General features: G+C 50.3%; 1 protein-coding gene and 1 non-coding gene across 3 annotated transcripts in view; one reads left to right on the top strand and one right to left on the bottom strand.

The window, feature by feature from the left end:
* Window positions 1-4,518: 4,518 nt before the first annotated feature.
* LOC114805783 lies at window positions 4,519-4,656 on the bottom strand. Its single transcript, XR_003753806.1, has one exon. It is a non-coding gene; the product is annotated as a small nucleolar RNA SNORA7 (small nucleolar RNA).
* Window positions 4,657-11,869: 7,213 nt separating this feature from the next.
* AMD1 (adenosylmethionine decarboxylase 1) overlaps window positions 11,870-19,053 on the top strand; it is a 31,526-nt gene continuing 24,342 nt past the window's right edge. The window contains exon 1 of one of the 2 annotated variants that reach the window (XM_029047126.2): window positions 11,870-12,330. In XM_029047126.2, the coding sequence (XP_028902959.1) occupies window positions 12,221-12,330 (110 nt within the window). In that variant the 5' untranslated portion in view covers window positions 11,870-12,220. Of the gene's footprint in view, window positions 12,331-14,553; window positions 14,692-19,053 lie in introns of those variants that run through there. The other variant, XM_029047127.1, reaches the window with a different exon arrangement.

Genomic DNA, 19,053 nt, shown 5'->3' with positions numbered 1-19,053 from the left:
GGTGGACAAGTCACTTAACTTCTCTGTGCCTCAGTTACCTCATCTGTAAAATGGGGATTAACTGTGAGCCTCATATGGGACAACCTGATTATCCTCTATCTACCCCAGCACTTAGAACAGTGCTCTGCATATACTAAGTGCTTAACAAATCCCACATTATTATTATTATTACTGTTATTACTCTAGTTCCTCTTTCTGCTTTGCCCTTACTCCCTTGGGAAGCTCTTCCATGCCCACAGCCTCAACTACCATCTCTAGGCGGGTGATTGTCTCTCTTTCTTGCTGTATTGTACTTTCCAGTGTTCTGTACACAGTAGCGCTCAATAAATAAGATTGAATGAATGAATGAATTCCTTAGTCAATCTTGTCAGCCCTGGCCTTTCTTCTCTAGATCTCTCATTCTTTCCTCCCTCCAAGACATCTCTATATGGATGTTCCACTGGCATTTCAATCTCAACACGATCGAAACCGAACCCATCTTCTCTCCTCAACCCAATTTTCCCCTCACAGCCGACAACACCATCATCCTCCCCACATGTGAAGCCTACGACCTTGACATTATCCCTGACTCTGTCCTCCTTTTCCACCCCCGTATTCGGTTTGTCACCAATCCTGTCTTTTCTTCCTCCATAATTCCAAGATTCACCCCTTCCTCTTTATCCAAACTACCACCACACTGGTCCAGGCACTTGTCATATCCCAGATTGACGCTATATGAGCCTCCCGGCCGATCACCCTGATTTCGGTCTTTCCCTCTCCCATTCATACTTTCATTCAATTCAATAGTATTTATTGAGCGCTTACTATGTGCAGAGCACTGTACTAAGCGCTTGGAATGTACAAATCGGTAACAGATAGAGACAGTCCCTGCCCTTTGACAGGCTTACAGTCTAATCAGGGGAGACGGAATAAATAGAATCAAGGGGATGTACATCTCATTAACAAAATAAATACGGTAATAAAAATAGAAACTGGGTCCTTGATGTCCAGGTCCAGGCTCTAGCTTCTAAGCCACACTTTTATCACATTTTAGAAAATGGAGAACGGATTCCCCATCACTCTCAATCCAAATTAAAGGAGATTTAGGTGACAATCTAAGCATGTCGACTTTTGGGTCAGATTCAATTGCTTGTTGATTTTACCCACCAGCTTCGCTGACTCTCAGGGTGTGAAGTATGGGCAAAATTTTAAAAAACCACTTGGCAAGTATGGATTAGAAAATCAAAAAATTCATTGATATATAAATCATGATATTTATGTGCTTACCATGTGCCAAGCACTGTTTTAAGAGCTGAGGTAGATACAAGGTAATCGGGTTGTCCCACCTGGGGCTCACGATCTTAATCTCCATTTTACAGATGAGGTAACGGAGGCACAGAGAAGTTAAGAGGCTTGTCTAAGGTCACACAGCAGACAAGTGGAACCGGGATTAGAACCTACATCCTCTGACTCCCAAGCCTGTGCTCTCTCCACTAAGCCATGCTGCTTCTCATGCCAAGCCATGAATCATGATTTTTGCACATGAAATATTTTATTTCTTAAGACAGTACATTTTGGGCCTAAAACAGTTGCTTTTAAAAATACAATGAATATCCGAAATGTTCTAGAACATACTTGGGCTACCGTCGCCCACGTATTCAGTTGGTTTGGTCACTCCAGCCTCAGTCCCCCCGCCATTTGGTAGCCAAGGCCACAGTGGCTTCCAGCCGCTCAATCCTCAGTCCCCCTGCCACTTTATAGCCCTGTCCATACTGGCTTGGTAGCCCAGACCAGGACCAGAGCCCCCAGCTGCTCCAGTCACTCCAGCCTCTGTTCCCAGGTAGCTGAGTGTCCTCCATTCCCACCTCTCCACCCACCAGAAATTGACGATAAATGCAGCTGGGTCGAGCAAACTCTCCCCCAACCCTGTGACTGACAGAGCAGGACTCATCTTTCATCCTGATCCCATCCAGTGCAGCACCGTCCCTGTTCCTCCTTGTAGGCCCCACATCCTTCCTAATCTCAGAGGTGGGGTTGGAGGCGAGACATATAATAATGTTGGTATTTGTAAGTGCTTACTATGTGCAGAGCACTGTTCCAAACACCGGGGTAGACACAGGGTAATCAGGGTGTCCCATGTGAGGCTCACAGTCTTAATCCCCATTTTACAGATGAGGTCAGTGAGGCACAGAGAAGTGAAGTGACTTGCCCACAGTCACACAGCTGACAAGTGGCAGAGCCGGGATTCGAACCCATGACCTCTGACTCCCAAGCCCAGGCTCCTTCCACTGAGCCACGGTGAGGACAACAGGAGCAAGCCCGTTTTCCCAGGCTATTGCATCGCCCCTCCTCTTCCCTCCCCCTCTCATCTCCAGGCTGGTTGGGAAATCGGGGGACAGAGGGGAAGGGCGACAAAGTGACTTCACTCTACTGCCCAGATCATTTTTCTAAATCATCACTCTGGCCACATCTCTCCACTCCTCAAAAATCTCTGATTGCTCACTCCTCTCCACAGCAAGGAAAAACACACGACCACTGGTTTTAAAGAATATTCTTGGCAGTAATAGAAATAGTACTTATTCCTATTTCCCTGCTCATAAGGAGCTTACATTCTAATGGGGGAGACAGACTTTTTTTTTTTAGCAGAGTAATCAAAGTAAATTCCTGAATATACAAATGAATAATTCATAGACCAATGTGCTCAGGATGGGCATAAATAAGTGTATAAATCCTGGAGTCTGAAGTGGGAGAGACAAGTGAGGAAACTGATGCAATAAGCACTTAATCATCTATTCCCCCCTCCTTTTCCCACTGCACCCCAGCTTGCACCCTTCGTTCCTCTCCGTCTGACTTCCTCACTGTGCCTTGGTCTCTCCTCTCCTGCTGCTTACACACCCCCAGAACTTCTTCCCTCTTTAAACCCGGCAGAGCACAGTTCTCCCTGGTGTCCAAGCCCTTTTGAAATCACATCTCCTCCTGGAGGCCTTCCCTGATGAATTTATAGTCTCTCCAGTTTACATTCCCTCAACTGCCCCTTTGGTACTTCCATGTTCCCTCAGCACTCGAGTATTCATAACATCCTGAAGAACACTTGAGCACTCACAACATCCTGAAGAACAGTTAAGTACTCAGAATATCCGGTGACACTTATGTCCATATTTTAAATACTCTGTTACTTCTTCCTATCTCCTGGTCTTAAGCACTAACTCACATAAATATTCACTTTTCCTGTCTGTAATTTATTTCAGTGTCTGCCTCCCCTTCTAGATCAGAAGATCCTAGAGGATGGGAATCGTGTCTACTAATTTTTCTGCACTCTCTCAAGCAGCTAGTCCAGTGCTCAGCACACAGCAGGTGCTCAATATTATTGTTTTAATAAATAGTGTTATCGATTGAAGTGTGCCGAGCACTGGAGAAAAATAAACAGGCGAGAGTTAGACACAAACCCTGTCTACCAAAGGGACGGCAAATAAATGCGGGAGAGGGGGTTGTGACAGTCGCATATAGAAAGATGAAACTATAAAAACATTATATTATTAGAGAAGCAGCGTGGCTCAGTGGAAAGAGGACGGGCTTGGGAGTCAGAGGTCATGGGTTCTAATCCCGCCTCCGGCACTTGTCAGATGTGTGCCTTTGGGCAAGTCATTTCACTTCCTCTGTACTTCAGTTCCCTCATCAAGAAAATGGGGACTAAGACTGTGACCCCCAGTGGGACAACCTGATCACCTTGTATCCCCCCCAGCACTTAGAACAGTTAAGCGCTTAATAAATACCATCATCATCATGATTATTATTATTACAAAAGACCAGGACAGTGATAAGTACAATAAGAGCCATATGGTCTTGTGGTTTAAGGAGCAGTAGACAGCTCCAAATCTATCAGCCACAGTCACAACTATAGTCTTTCCAACATCCTAAAGATGGAGAAGGTCTCATGTTGCTGGAGTCTCTTAACCCTGGGTGCTCTGTCCAATCACAAAGGACATCAAGCAAGGCTGTGGTTTCTCCCTGACCCTTTTCACCATAGTCACTGTGACCCCCCTTTAGACTGTAAGCCCGTTGTGGGCAGGGATTGTCACTCTTTAATGCTGTATTGTACTTTCCAAGAGCTGAGTACAGTGCTTTGCACACAGTAAGCGCTCAATAAATATGATGGAATGAATGAATGAATGACTGTGGACTTGGACACTGATTTGTTCAGAGACGTGGAACATGGGGGTGGTTCTCTCCCACTTGGATTGTAAGTCCCATATGGACAGGGACTGTGTCCGATTACCTGATTCCCTCCTATCTACCCCAGTACTTAGTTCAGCATTTGGCACATCTTGTCTTATGCTGACGAGTCTTCTCCGACCCCTAGCGACTCCACGGACGTGTCTCCCCACCTCCATCTGCAATCGTACTGGTAGTGGATCCTTAGAGTTTTCTTGGTCAAAATACAGAAGGGGTTCACCATCGCCCTCTTCCATGGAGTACACCTGAGTCTCCACCCTCGACTGTCTCCCGTGCCGCCGCTGCCCGGCACAGGTGGGAGTTTTGACTTGTAGCAGATGGCCTTCTGCTCACAAGCCACTGGCCAAGCTAGGAATGGAATGGGTAGGCCTCTGCTTGACTCTCCCTCCCATAGCCGAGACTGGTAGAATACCGGAAACTCTCCAGGTGTGATCCCGAGAGGGATAGTGAGTACTTAAATACCACAGTCGTCATCATTATAATAATAATGTTGGTATTTGTTAAGCGCTTACTATGTGCTGAGCACTGTTCTAAGCACTGGGCTAGATACAGGGTAATCAGGTTGTCCCACATGAGGCTCACAGTCTTAATCCCCATTTTACAGATGTGGGAACTGAGGCACGGAGAAGTAAAGTGACTTGCCCACAGTCACACAGCTGACAGGTGGCATATCGGGCCTACATGTAGGATCACCCACGTGGTGGACTCTTGAATTTGCGGCAACTCTGTGCAAAGGGAGAGGTGGCAAAGACTTCCATCCACAAGTTACTCTTTGCGGAGGACTGCACATTCACAGAGCTACATGATCATTCCTGGATGTTTTGCCCGAGCTGCTGAAGGCTAACCAGCAGTATCAGAGACCAAAGTCATTCTCTGGCCGAAGCCCAACCCCGCAGGGCCTACTCCAGTGCTATCAGTAGTGTGCGGTTTCAAGCCTACCAAACACTCTGCTGGGTAAGTCGCACGCCGTCATAAAATGCCACTGTTGGCGGCGACATTCATTCATTCGATCGTATTTATCGGGAGCTTACCGTGTGCAGAGCGCCGTACTAAACACTTGGGAAAGCACGGCATGACATTCCCCGCCCACCACAGGCTTACAGCCTAGAGGACATCGCAAGCCGTAACGGCTGGCCAGGAAAGAGTTTGGCAAGCTGGACCGTTGGACCATTGGCTTTGGTAGGAAAGAGATGTCGGCCCGAAGAAACGGATTGACGACTATAACGTCGTCGTCCTCACAGCCCCGCTTCCCAGCTGAGGCCTAGACCACATACGGGTAGCATAACAGACGGGTTCCAAAGTCTTAATGTCTGATGTGGATAGCTGACACCACATAGCAAGATCTCATTCCAAACAAAGAAGTTCTGTAACACTGCAGGAACACGGGCACTGAGGCAGTGACGTTCGGAGCTCAGCTGCGATGGTGTGTTCATCTTCCCCCGATTAGACTGTGAGCCCATCACTGGGCAGGAATTGTCTCTATCTGTTGCCGAATTTGTACATTCCAAGCGCTTAGTACAGTGCTCTGCACATAGTAAGCACTCAATAAATACTATTGAATGAATGAATGAATGAATCTGGTACAAATGATGAGGAAAGAATCCCCCAAGACAATCTTTTATGGAGATTTGAGTAATAGTATTTGAAGCGCTCCACTGGCTCGCCCGCTCCTACTTTACCTCACTGATTTCCTGGTATAACCCAGTCTGCACACTTCGTTCTTCGAACGCGAATGTACTCACTGTACCACGATCTCATCTATCTCGCCACTGACCCCTTACCCATGACCTCCTTCCTCCTCACTCAAATCTGAAAGACTCTCCTCACCTTCAAAGTCTTATTAAAATCACATCTCTTCCAAGAGGCCTTTCCCGATTACACCTTCGTTTTCCCAATTCCCTCTCCCTCACACGTCACTCAGGTACTTGGGTCTATACCCTCGAAGCACTTCATATTTACCCCGCTTTCAGCCCCACAGCATTTATTTTCATACCTGCAATTTGTCAAAACGTCTGTGCCGCCTCGAGCTGGTAGATTCCCTGTGGGCGGGGAACAAGTCAACCAATTCCGTTGAATTGTCCTTTCCAAAGCGCTTCGTTCAGTGCTCCGCACGCACCACTCGATACCTACCACTGATGGTTCGATTAATTGAGGTCACGGCCCAGAGATGACCAGAGGAAAAAGCACAGAGATCTACTTGCTGAAGGCCAACCTGAAACAGTCCTCCGTTAACACTAGTGTTTGGGAACTTGCAGCCTCAGACGGGTCTTCTCGGGGTAAAATCTGCCATTCAGGCCGTTAGGTCTTTTGAGAATGATGCATTCATTCATTCATTCAGTCAGTCATATTTATTGAGCGCTTACTATGTGCAGAGCACTGTACTAAGTGCTTGGAATGGACAATTCGGCAACAGATAGAGGCGATTCAGATAGAGGGAATTGCCTCTATCCTGCCCAATAATGGGCTCACTTTAAATGGGGCAGAGGGGGGATTTCTGACGTAAAGAGGAAGTATGCTGGGAAAGAGCAGGGGCTTGGGAGTCAGAGGTCATGGGTTCAAATCCCGGCTCTGCCACTTGTCAGCTGTGTGACTGTGGGGAAGTCACTTCACTTCTCTGTGCCTCAGTTCCCTCATCTGTAAAATGGGGATGAAGACTGGGAGCCTCACGTGGGACAACCTCATTACCCTTATCTACTCCAGCGCTGAGAACAGTGCTCTGCACATAGTAAGCACTTAACAAATACCAACATTATTATTATTATTGTTATTACTACTGTATGAAAGACAGCTTCAAGTTGCTTCACAGGCCTGACCTGTGGTCAGCACTGGGCTTCACGCCTTAACCTCTTCGTACACCTCATAATGCACTCGGAGTGAAGAGACTGGCTACCTCCCGCCTCCTCCTACCTTACCAACCTGATTTCCGACTACAAACCAGGCCGCACACTTTGCTCCTCTAATGCCCTTGCTCGCCGCCAAGCCCTCATCCTCGACCTGGTTTTGGCCTGGAATGAATGCCCTCTTCATATCTGAGAGCTGATCACTCTCCCCACCTTCCAAACTTTATTGAAAGCACGTCTCCTCCAAGGGGCCTTCCCTGATTAAGCCTTCATTGCCTCTTCGCCCTCTCCCTTCTGTCACCCCTTCCACTTGGATTTGCTCCCTTATTCATCCCCCACCCCAACCCCACAGCACTTATGTTCATATCTATAATTTAGTTATTTCTATTAATGTCTGTCTTCCCCTCTAAACTATAAGCTTGTTGTGGGCAGGGAACGAGTCTACCAACTCTGCACAGAGTAAGCGCTCAAATAAATACGATTGATTGATTGATTGATTGACCAAGGCTCGGATGAATGGCGACTCCATCATCATCATCATCATAATGGTATTTGTTAAGCGCTTACTTTGTGCAGAGCACTGTTCTAAGCGCTGGGGTAGTTTCAAGGTAATCAGGTTGTCCCACGTGGGGCTCCCAGCCTTAATCTCCATTTTACAGATGAGGTAACTGAGGCCCAGAGAAGAAGAATAATAGTAATGGTGGCATTTGTTAAGCACTTACTATATGCAAAGCACTATTCTAAGCATTGGGGGAATACAAGGTGATCAAGTTGTCCCACGTGGGGCTCACAGTTTTAATCCCCATTTTACAGATGAGGTAACCGAGGCACATAGAAGTTAAGTGACTTGCCCAAAGTCACACAGCTGGCAAGCGGCGGAGCCGGGATTAGAACCCATACCTCTGACTCCCAAACGCTTGTTCTTTCCACTAAGCCATAGCAGAGCTCTCAAAAGGTGCTTAATAAACACGATCGATTCCACCATAAAACAACCTTTAACGGCTTTTTTCTGACTCGCAGGATCTGCAAGTAAATTTAGTCATTCTCCCCAATTAAAATGTAAGCTCCTTGGAGGCATGGAACATATGTCTTGCTACTATTGTACTCTCTCAAGTGCTTAATACAGCACCTAGCACTCAGTTTACCCTCAGTAAATACCACCGATTGATTCATCACTCGAATTTTTCCCAACCAATGGAGAGATGGGTCCAGTCGGGATTTGGGAGAGAGCTTTCTTTCATAACCTCAGTTTAAATAGTAAGATTGTTGGCCCAATCTGGCAATGTAAAAAATAAAACTACTTTACAACCTGGCTGCATTCAATAGATTTTATGAAGAAATAAGTTAGTTTTTATTAGAACAAACAGATGCCCTGCAGAAGTGGGATGGAAAGGGGCGTCTGAAGTACAAGATAAAATCAGGTGTTTTCCTATCTGGCCGTTCCGCGGATTGGGAATCAGGATCCCCAGACTAGGGAAATTCCAAAGTCCTATGACCCAGTTACAGTACTCTGAGGAGCTGTTTGGTGATGACAATGGCAAACTGAAGGCTTTTTGAATCTGATGAGCTAAACTCCTTCAACGCCTGGGTCCTTGCCCACGCTCTCAGCCACTGAAACCTGATTGCGATGTCATCAGGGAGGCAAACTGTAGGCTTTCTGAGGGCCCATGCAGGACTAATACGCAATACAAGAAGCGCTGTGACCTAGTGGATAAAGCAAAGGTCTGGGAGTCCTGCTGCTACTTGGCTGCCGTGTGACCTTGGGCAAATCACTTTATGTCACTGTGCTTCAGTTACCACACCTGTAAAATGGGGATTAAGACTATGTCCAACCTGATTAGCCCCTATCCATTCATTCATGCAATCGCTTAGTACAGTGCCAGTAAGCACATAACAAATCTCAATTTAAAAAAAATAATCTGAGGCATCACAGGAGTCCCAGAGAAGTTGCAGGACATCCGTTTGAGACTCATTTCTCTTGTTCACTCTTCCTCTAATTTTACGTCCCCAGAATACAAATAACGCCTCATTTCTTATGGAGCTCTTTTCCCAAGAGCTTTCATATCAGTCATCTTTTGACCCTCCCAGCATCTCTATGAAATAGATAGAGACAAGCTTCATCAGCCTGATTTTACAGATGAGCAGCAGAGAAGCAGGTAGACTAGGGACCTGGAAGTCAGAAAGACCTGGGTTCTAATCCTGGCTCCGCCGCTTGTATACTGTGTGACTTTGGGCAAGTCAATTCACATCTCGGTGTCTCGGTTACCTCACATCTCAGTGTCTCGGTTACCTCATCTGTAAAATGGGGATTAAGAATGTGAGCCCCATATAGGACAGGGACTGTGTCCCACCTGATCGGCCTGCGTCTACCGCAGCGCTTAGCGCAGCATCCGACATGTAGTTAAGTGCTTAACAAATACCGTAAACAACTTTTTAAAAGTTGAAGAAAATTCTTCCCTTTTCTGTTTGGTGAAAAGGTGCTTATTCCCACCGATCCTGATTGCGAAGACCTCCGCCTCTGGGACCCGGAAATCTTAAAAGTGCATTTTTCCTTTTTCCAAATATCCCAACGGGGGGTTGAAATCCCTTGACTGGGCTCATTCCTTCTCCTACTCCACATGTAACCTTATTTCCTGTCCTTTCCCTACCTGTTTTTATTTCAAAGTCTCTCTTCCCCTCGACCGTAAGCTCCTTGTGGGCAGAGGCCACCGAACTGAACTGTACTAGGGAAGCAGCGTGGCTCAGTGGCAAGAGCCCAGGCTTGGGAGTCAGAGGTCGTGGGTTTGAATCCCAGCTCTGCCACTTGGCAGTCGTCTGACTGTGGGCAAGTCACTTCACTTCTCTGGGCCTCAGTTCCCTCATCTGTAAAAGGGGGATGAAGACTGGGAGCCTCACGTGGGACAAACTGATGATCCTGTATCTCCCCCAGCGCTTAGAACAGGGCTCGGCACATAGTAAGCATTTAACAAATACCAACATCATTATTATTATTATTATTACTCTCCCGGCTCCGAATAGTGATCCTTGCCCAGTGAGCGTTCGATAGATATCGCCGGCTGATCTATCCACCCGTTCCTTTCGTCACACTCGTGTGCCAATTATTAGTCCATCTACCTTCCTTCCAAAAGACTACGAAGACGCCCTTTCGATTCGGAAAAGGATCTTTGGAGCCGATGCCTCTGATGTCTCGTTTGGATTCAGATGGAGCTGGGAGATCAGGAAAGGAAGCCTCCAACCGCCAGACCCCCACCCCAAGAGGATGGAGATTGGTGGTGGCCGTTGTCGGAATGGGTAAAACGGGAGTACTGGGGGCAAAGGAGGCCATGGTGGACGCTGACTCTCACCCCTCGAAGCCCCCAGGGCTGGGCGCCTTGGCTTTGGGACGGGTTGGGGGGGGGTTTCCTTTTTGAAAAGGGCACAACTGAGGCCTCGGCCTAGGAGCCAAACGTCCCGCGAAAGCCACTGGCGGGGCGCAGCGCTTTTAATAATAAAGCGTTGGTATTCGCTAAGCCCTTATTATGTGCCAAGCACTGTCCTAAGCGCTGCAGGGGGATCCAAGGTCACGAGGTGGTCCCACTAAGGGCTCCGTCTTCACCCCCATTTTCCAGATGAGGGCACTGAGGCCCAGAGAAGTGAAGTGAGGAGGCCCACCTCCTCACTATCCCCCGTTCTCGCCTATCCCGCCGTCCACCCCAGGCCCACGTCCTCCCGCTGTCCCGGAACACCCTCCCTCCTCACCTCTGCCAAACTCTCTTCCCCTCTTCAAAGCCCTACTGAGAGCTCACCTCCTCTAAGAGGCCTTCCCAGACTGAGCTCCCCCCTTTCCCTCTGCTGCTCCCCCCTCCCTTCCCCTCAGCACTGTGCTCGTCCGCTCATTTGTATATATTTTTACTACCCTATTTATTGTTAATGAGATGTGCATCCCCTTGATTCTATTTATTGCTATCGTTTTTGTTTGTCCGTCTCTCCCCATTAGACTGTGAGCCCGTCCATGGGCAGGGACTGCCTCTCTCTGTTGCCGAATTGTCCATTCCAAGCGCTCAGTACAGTGCTCTGCACATAGTAGAAGCAGCGTGGCACAGTGGAAAGAGCACGGGCTTTGGAGTCAGGGCTCATGAGTTCGAATCCCAGCTCTGCCACTTGTCAGCTGTGTGACTGTGGGCGAGTGACTTCACTTCTCTGTGCCTCAGTTCCCTCATCGGTAAAATGGGGATGAAGACTGTGAGCCCCACGTGGGACAACCTGATTCCCCTGTGTTTACCCCAGCGCTTAGAACAGTGCTCTGCACATAGTAAGCGCTTAACAAATACCAACATTATTGGTTATTATTAGTAAGCGCTCAATGAAGGAAGGAAGGAAGGAAGGAAGTGACTGGGCCAAGGTCACACAGGTGACGGAGTGGGGATTGGAACCCATGGCTTCTGACTCCGGAGCCGGGGCTCTCTCCACCAAGCCTGGGATGGTCTCCGCAGAAGTGGGGCGGGCCCACGCCGCGCCCCTCTCGCCCTCCGAGCTTCGCTGCCAACAGCTTTTCGCCTCCATTTGGCCTCCCGCCTCCCCTCTCCCCTCCTTCTCCTCCGCCGACGAGGCCCTGAAGAGCTCGGCCGCGACGACGACGACAGCGACGACGGCGGCGACGACGACGGCGGGGGGGCGGGCCTATCGCCCCTCGACCCAGGTCTCGGCCAATCGCCGCTGGCGCGGCCGGTGACTGACGGCTCTCCGGACCTATGAGCGGGGGAGAAGCGCTTCTCCGTCACTTCCGGGCTGGCGGAGCGGGCAGCGGGAGCCTATATAAGGGCCCCGGTCACGCAGCGCCCTCGCTTACACAGTATGGCCGGCGACATTAGCTAGCGCTCGCTCTATGCTCTTCTCTGTAACGGGAAACAGCGGAGTACATGAGACTGAACTGCATCTGCCTCTATATCCAACACGGACTCGCATCAACTTTCGCTCAAAAGGCAAAAAAAACAAAAACAAACCTCCGGGGAAATTTATTCTTTTTTTTTTTAAAGTTAATATAAAAATCACAAGCTAGAAGAAAAAAAACAACACACCTCCTGAACTTTAGAGAAGCAGCAGGAACAATCCGCAGCGGCGGGAGAAGAAGAGATTTAATTTAGTTGTTGATTTTCTGTGGTTGTTGGTTGTTCGCTTGTCTCACGGTGATGGAAGCTGCACACTTCTTCGAAGGGACCGAGAAGCTGCTGGAGGTTTGGTTCTCCCGGCAGCGGCAAGACGAAAGCAAAGGATCCGGGGATCTCCGCACCATCCCAAGGTCGGTGGCCGCGATGGCCGTCTTTCGGCGGGGTCGGGGAGGGGGCCGAGGGAAGGACGGAGGGAGGGAGGCAGGCAGGGAGGGAGGGAGGCAGGCAGGGAGGGAGGGAGGCCGGCCCCCCGGCCTTCAGGGCCGTGGTGGGGAGGCGGGGGGCCGAGGAGCCCGGGGGTCCGGGCCGTTAAAGGCGGGAGGGGGCGGCGCCGTCGCCTCCTCCTCCCGCCGTTGGAAGCTTTCGCCCCGGGCGGGGCGGAGGGGTTGGAGGGGGGAGGCCGGGCCGCAGGTGATCGGGGAACCCGACCGCGGGAAGGGAGGTCGCGCGAATCGAGTGGTAGGACGATGTGGAAGATGATTTCCCGAGCCCCGCAGTCCGTCTCCCGGGCGGGGCCGCAGTGGTCGGGGGCTGGATGGGAACACGCTGGTGGGGGAATGAGGAGCGTGGAGTTGGTCCGGCGGCATGGGCGCCTCCTTTGATGGCTCGCCCGCCCGCCCGCTCGCTCGCTCACCCGCCCCTCCCCCCGGAGGCGGGAAGGCGGGGAAGGGGCGGAGGGGGGGGGCGTCCTGGGGGCTCGGAGACGAGCGGGGGCTTGTGGAGAAGGGCCTCCTGCGGAGCCGCCATAAAACCCGCCTCCCGCCTCCCGCCTCCCTCTTGTGTGCTCCCGCGGGCCCTGCTGCCAACATGGGGGGAGAGAGAGAGAGAGGGCGGGCGGGCGAGCGAGCGGCGCAATGTCGCAGTGCTCCTGGCGGCGGCGGCCGGGATCAGAGGCCCGGCCCGGCCCGGCCCGCCGCCGCCGCCGCCGCCGCTCTGCAGCAAAGGTCGGGGCGGGGGCCGCGGCGCCGCGCCGGGCTCCCCTGACCTTGCCCCGAGGAGCCCATCGGTGGGCACGGCCCCCAGCGGCCGGGACGGTGAAGCCGGGGCGGAGCGATGGGGGCTCCCGGGCCCCGCGGGAAATGGCGGGGGCCGCGTGCGGGGAGCCCCCTGACGCGGACGGCGGCCGCCCCGCCACCCTCGCCACCCCCGCCTCCCCCGCCTCTCCCGGCCCCCAGGCCCCGCGGAGCCTCCACGTGAGGCTCCGGGCTGCCAGTCGGGCTCGCCCCCGCCGCCCTGCCTCCGCCGCGCCGCGCCGCGCCGCCAGTCAAAGGCCGCGGCCAATCACCGGGCGAGGGGGCGGGGCCCGGGGCCGCCTCCACCAATGGGCGCGGGGGACTGCGCCGCCGCCGCCCGCTCCCTCCGGACAAAAGCGCCCGCCGGCCAGCAGGGGGAGGCCCGGAGCCGGGGCGCGCTCCTCCTCCTCCCCCTCCTCCTCCTCCCCCTCCTCCCCTCCCTCTCTCCTCCCTCCTCCCCCCTCCCCCTGGAAGGCGCCCCTCGGCAGAGCCTCGCCAGACCGCCCCGCGGCCTCCGCAGCTCCAGGCCGGCTGGGCTGGCTGCGTCCCGTCGCCTTGGCGTTTGTCCCCGCCGTTCCTCCCCCCCCCCCCTTTAGATGACTTCTCCCCCACCCACGGACGAAGGAAACGCTCCGGCGGGTTGAGCCAGTCCGGCCGAAACGGCGGGCCCGCTTGGATCCGAGGGAACGTTCAGCGAGGAAGGGATCGGGCGGAAAGTGAGCAGGGAGGGGATGGCACAGTCACGAACCGTCACCCTTTTCGTTCAGTCGTATTTGGTGGGCGACTACGGTGTGCGGAGCACCGTCCTAAGCGCCCGGAAAGTACGATGCGGCAATAAAGAGACGATCCCCGCCCTCGACGGGCTCCCAGTCGAGAATCGGAGGACGGGGAAACGGGAGAGAGATTCCCCCGGCCGCTTTTGTGTCTCCTGAAATTGGATAAAGTTGATTTGAGGTCTTAAGTAGGGGCCGCCCCGGTGGGGGGAGGCGCTTTGCTCGGGTTGCCGAGAGGGCCGGGAATATTTAAGTCCATTGGTTTAGCGAATAGTATTCCCTGTTATTAGCGATTAGGGATTACTGCCGAGTGCTGGCAGAGAATACACAGGCGGGGATGAGCTGCCGTCCCCGTCCTTCGGAGGCCTGGGCAGAAAACCTTGCCGTTTTAAGCGAGGTTCTCCTGTCCCTCGCTACCTAACCAACTGACTTGCATGTTGCAAGTTTCTCCGTTTGGCTTCAGAGGCGGGAATGTCGATCCTGTTCATTGAGTGCGTATGCGGTTTAGAAGAGGACAGAGTAACAGTATAACAGACATTCCTTGCGCCCAACGAGTTTACAGACTAGAGAGATAGTCAAGGAATCCTTCCGCCGTCATCAATGGTGGGGCACCCCATCGAAAAGTGGCGTCCTGCCGTCGTGCAGCCGGAGTCCAACCTGATGAACCCATATGTGCCCCAGTGCCCAGACCGCTACTGGGCACATGGTAAGCGCTTTGCAGATCCCGTCGCCATTATTACTTTTTGGCCGTTTTTCTTTTTCCTTCCTGGGGGCAAGAGGGAACTGGAAGAGGCTGGTCAGGGTCGGTGAGGAAGGAAAGGCCTTTTGCAACCTACTGCAAGGTTTGTGGTGGTAAGTTTGGGGTGGGGTGAGGTTTTCCAGGAAATTGTCCCTCTCTCAAGGCTCCTGGAAGCGGCGTGGCTCAGTAGAAAGAGCCCGGGGCTTGGGAGTCAGAGTTCATGGGTTCTAATCCCGCCTCTGCCTCTTGTCAGCCGGGTGACTTCGGGTAAGTCGCTTCACTTCTCTGGGCCTTGGTTCCCTCATCTGTAAAATGGGGATGAAGGCAGGGAGCCCCATATGGGACAACCTGATTACCTTGTATCCCCCCCGGCGCTTAGAACAGTGCTTGGCACATAGTAAGCGCTTAACAAATACCATCATTATTATAGTGGTGTGTTATTTTTTTGGCCATCCTTTGTGCTGCCTCCAGAATCATGTGTGCAGAGCATCTGGAGGAGAGCAACGGAATAAGCCCTCAAGGAGTTGACATTGTAGCAGGGTGGGAGGAGGTGAAAGACCCAAGCCATGCACGGATACTACTGCTGAACCCCAGGGTGGGGCCTGGAAGGTAGTTGGGGGTTCAGCTGTCTAACCTGAAGCTAGGGCTGAAAGACAAGAACTCCTATCACTCCAGCCAGGTTAAATCTCCTAGTGTATGTAGAGAAGCCACGTGGTAGAATGGATGGAGCACAGGCCTGGGAGTCTGAAGGGTCTAATCCCGTCTCTACCACTTGTCTCTGTGACCTTGGGCAAGTCACTCCACTTCTCCGCACCTCAGTTACCTCAGCTGTTCAATGGGGATTAAGACTGGGAGCCCCATGTGGGACAAGGACCCTGTCCAATCAGATTAGCATATATAAAAAAGAACCTATTTTTATACAAATTTCGGTATGCAGCTTCTGACTCTAAGCTCTCCGGGGATCCCGAATGCTCCTGTTAATGTTTCCCCACCCAGTGTGGCGTCTCAGAGGAACAGGGATATCCTAGACTGGTGTCGGTTCGTTCATTCAGTAGTGTCTATTGAGCGCTTACCGTTTGCAGAGCACTCTACTAAGGGCCGGGGGGCGTACAATAGCCACTGAGCTTTAAGTGGCTTTCAGAGATAGCTAGCAAATTGTCTTGCGATGCCAGCTTTCATTAAGGCATTCGCGAGCGTGACTTGAGTTGGTGACTTTGCCCTTGGGTTTGGGAGTGCCCCCAGAAGCCTCATGCCTCCTTCCATCTGGGGCAAATGGTCCACTGAGTAACAACTGGGTTACTGCTGTTCATGCAATAATTTATATTGGTGTTGGTCTCCCCCCGTCCCCCCCCCGTCCCCCCACCGCAATCTGGAAAGAAAGCTTGTCGTAGGCAGGGGTTATGCCTGTTTCTTCTTGTGCTGTACTCTCCTGAGTGCTTAGTACAGTGTTCTGCACCAAGTAAGTGATCAATAAATACCGCTGAATGAATGCACTTTGCTGTCCCCATAAAGTGAGGTTTAGGTCAGTTCTGGAACTCCTTGAGCTGGGCCTGGGCAAAATTCTAACCTACAGGTGGGACCACTTTTCCTGCCTTCAATGGGCCTTGTAACCAAAAATCTGGAAATTACTCTGTGGAATGATAGGATTTGCCGTATTTGCAGTTGTTGTGGCCCACCACGAGTAGCTGTCTGGCCCTTTTATAACCCTGTTTGGAGATTTTGTGGGGGCAGTTTGTATGTTGAACTCATCTTAGGCTCTCTGTAGGTATTAAAAAAGCACAGTCCCACGCTAATGAACAATGTCTTACAACATGTGATGGGTTTTGGCAACACACCTGAGTGTCGTGAGGTAGAGATTCAGTTGCTGCTGGAGTTTTCTTTTTTTAAAAAAAAAAAAAACAACAAAGGATTTACTAGAATTTTCATGCATAAGTGCAAATTGGCAGTTGTGCAACAGCTTCTGTCTTGGTAACCTGTGGAGTGAGGAATACACATTGATAAAGTTAGGACCGTTTGCACAATTGAGAATCCGTAGCTATTACCAGTTGAGACGTGTTTGTGCAGTTTGTGGCCTCACGAATTAAGGTGAGGCTAGATTCCATGATTTGAACTACTTATTTCAACAGCATTTCACAGACGTGCTGAAAAGGCGTATTTTGAGCATGGAGAGGGATTCGTTGCTATTCCCTGTTCTCCATTCTATTTATCAACTTTCTGGTGAAAGTCACATTTTTCAACCTCCAAGTTTCATCCTTGAGCCCATAGTATGGGGAAGTATGTGCAGGAAGTGGAACTCTGCCTGGGACTGGAGGAACTACACCCAGTTAAACCAAGATGTTTTCACAGTGCATTTTGGTTTAAACACTTAGAGACTTAAGGAATGGTCATCTGGCAATCCAGACCAGTTCAAACCGAGAGTGCCGCGGTGTCGGAAGAAATGATTTGGTGCATGATGTCCCGTTCTGTGAGTGCTACAGCACCGAGTTGTAACGCAGGATTTTGCAAAAAAAAAACAAAAAAAAAGCACTATCCCCATGTTTTAGGAGATCTGGGCATATTTTTAAATCAGAGGGTCCCTTGGGGTAACGTGAAAATTACACCAACACCATTTTTTAAAGATCGTTAGTGATTAATTTACAAGTTATTCAGCCTTGTAACTAACAGTTCAGCTGGCCTTTGCAGATTTTCTTGTTTGGACTCTGCCCCCGCCCCCCACCTCCCACCCCCGCCCTTCCCCTTATGATCACTGGGATCTGTGCCATGTCTGACTCTAGCAGCCACACCTCAGGATTTTGCTCCATCTACACTTTTAGGGTGTGCTTCGCATCTGGAGCACCCCAAGTTTACAAGACATTTCCCGCTACTCTCCAGTAATTTAAAATTACCCGTATGCTTGAACTGGAGGCAGTTGGAGTTTGTCTAGCCCAGAATTCTACAGTTGTGTCCAAGGACTTTGTCTTTTCGCTTGATATTGGAGTTGTAAAGGAGGACTTGGATACCCCGAACACGTCGTATATAAAGTAGTTCATTTCATATAAAGCTTTCTAAATAAAAACTTAATGTGGGTTAACGTATTTGGTAACAAAGTGATAAACATTCTAGTAGAGACTCTGTGATTTTAGGCAAAAGGAACCATAAAATAAAATATTTTTACAGTTGACACAATATCCCTTTCCTAAAGTCTGTGGCCTTAACGTTTCCTCAGCCCTTTGGAAGTTGTAGTAGGCTCTGACTATCACGTGTTTCAGTCTCCATTCTTCTCCGAGCTCTCCTTACTTGAGGTTTATGTTTCTTCAGTAAATGCCCAGATCTGTTTAACCGGTCCCAGGCCCAATCCTTGTACCGGTTTCAACTTCTGCATTGTGTTCAAAATGGAGAAGCCCTCAGAGGTGTCCGTGTAGCTTCCTATTAGCTTTCCCTTTTGAAATAGCAGAAATTTGGAGTTTTCAAAATGAATTACTTGTAAGAAACCTGGCATTCATGTTTCTCCAAGCCAAGAAAAAATTCCAAAATTTAAGGGGGGGAGCACCCCAGAAAATGTTTTCTGTGTAAAATTAAGCCAAAAGAGTTTTTCAAGGGGGTATGAGAGCAAAGTGTCTGCAGATAGACCCATCATCTTTAAAGAAAGTAATTCTTGTTCAGCCGAAGGTTAGCTTTGAAATCTTCCATCAAGGTGCTTAAAAAAATCCCACAGAACATGATGATACATAAATTCAGATTACTGTATGATTTCCAGAAAACTGTTTGGAATTTCTTGCCATAGTCAAAGCAAGCTAAATGACTCAGTTCAGCCTCCCCCTGTTGTGTCAAATTCACTAAGTACTATTCACAATTGTATTCTTGTCCGTGTGACTTCTGGTTTAAGTTCAAGGAGCATTTTGCTACTGACTTGCTAAGACCCACTGTCTTGAGCAAAATGGCGCCAGGTCCTGCAAACGTCAAGCGTGACAGTGAATGGTCATAAACAGTCACACACTGTGGTCAGGACTCTGGCACTGAGCCTTTACATTCCTGTGTGCTGTCTTAGGTGGATATCACGGTCAAGTGGGTCGTCTTCGAGTAAGGACATTATACCATTATGTCTCTACTTTAAATTAAAATATATTGCTTATTCGCACAAGCATGTCCTGCAAGCAAACAATATTTCCTTGTAATCATTCCCCTTCAAGCAATTACCGGGGCTTCCGGGACCTTAAAATATTAACAGTGATTTAGTTCGCTTGAACCCTAACATGTCGTGTGCGCATGGTAACTCAGCCTAGGTGGCTGATCTTTAGAATGAGGTACGGTTTTTCCCAAATCCTTGATGATAATGCCAAAGAGTTTCCT

The sequence above is a fragment of the Ornithorhynchus anatinus genome, chromosome 19 (genome assembly GCF_004115215.2).
Source record: "Ornithorhynchus anatinus isolate Pmale09 chromosome 19, mOrnAna1.pri.v4, whole genome shotgun sequence".
Lineage (NCBI taxonomy): Eukaryota > Metazoa > Chordata > Mammalia > Monotremata > Ornithorhynchidae > Ornithorhynchus > Ornithorhynchus anatinus.
Note: the sequence above shows the minus strand (reverse complement) of the source record. Positions and strands in the feature narration are given on the sequence as shown.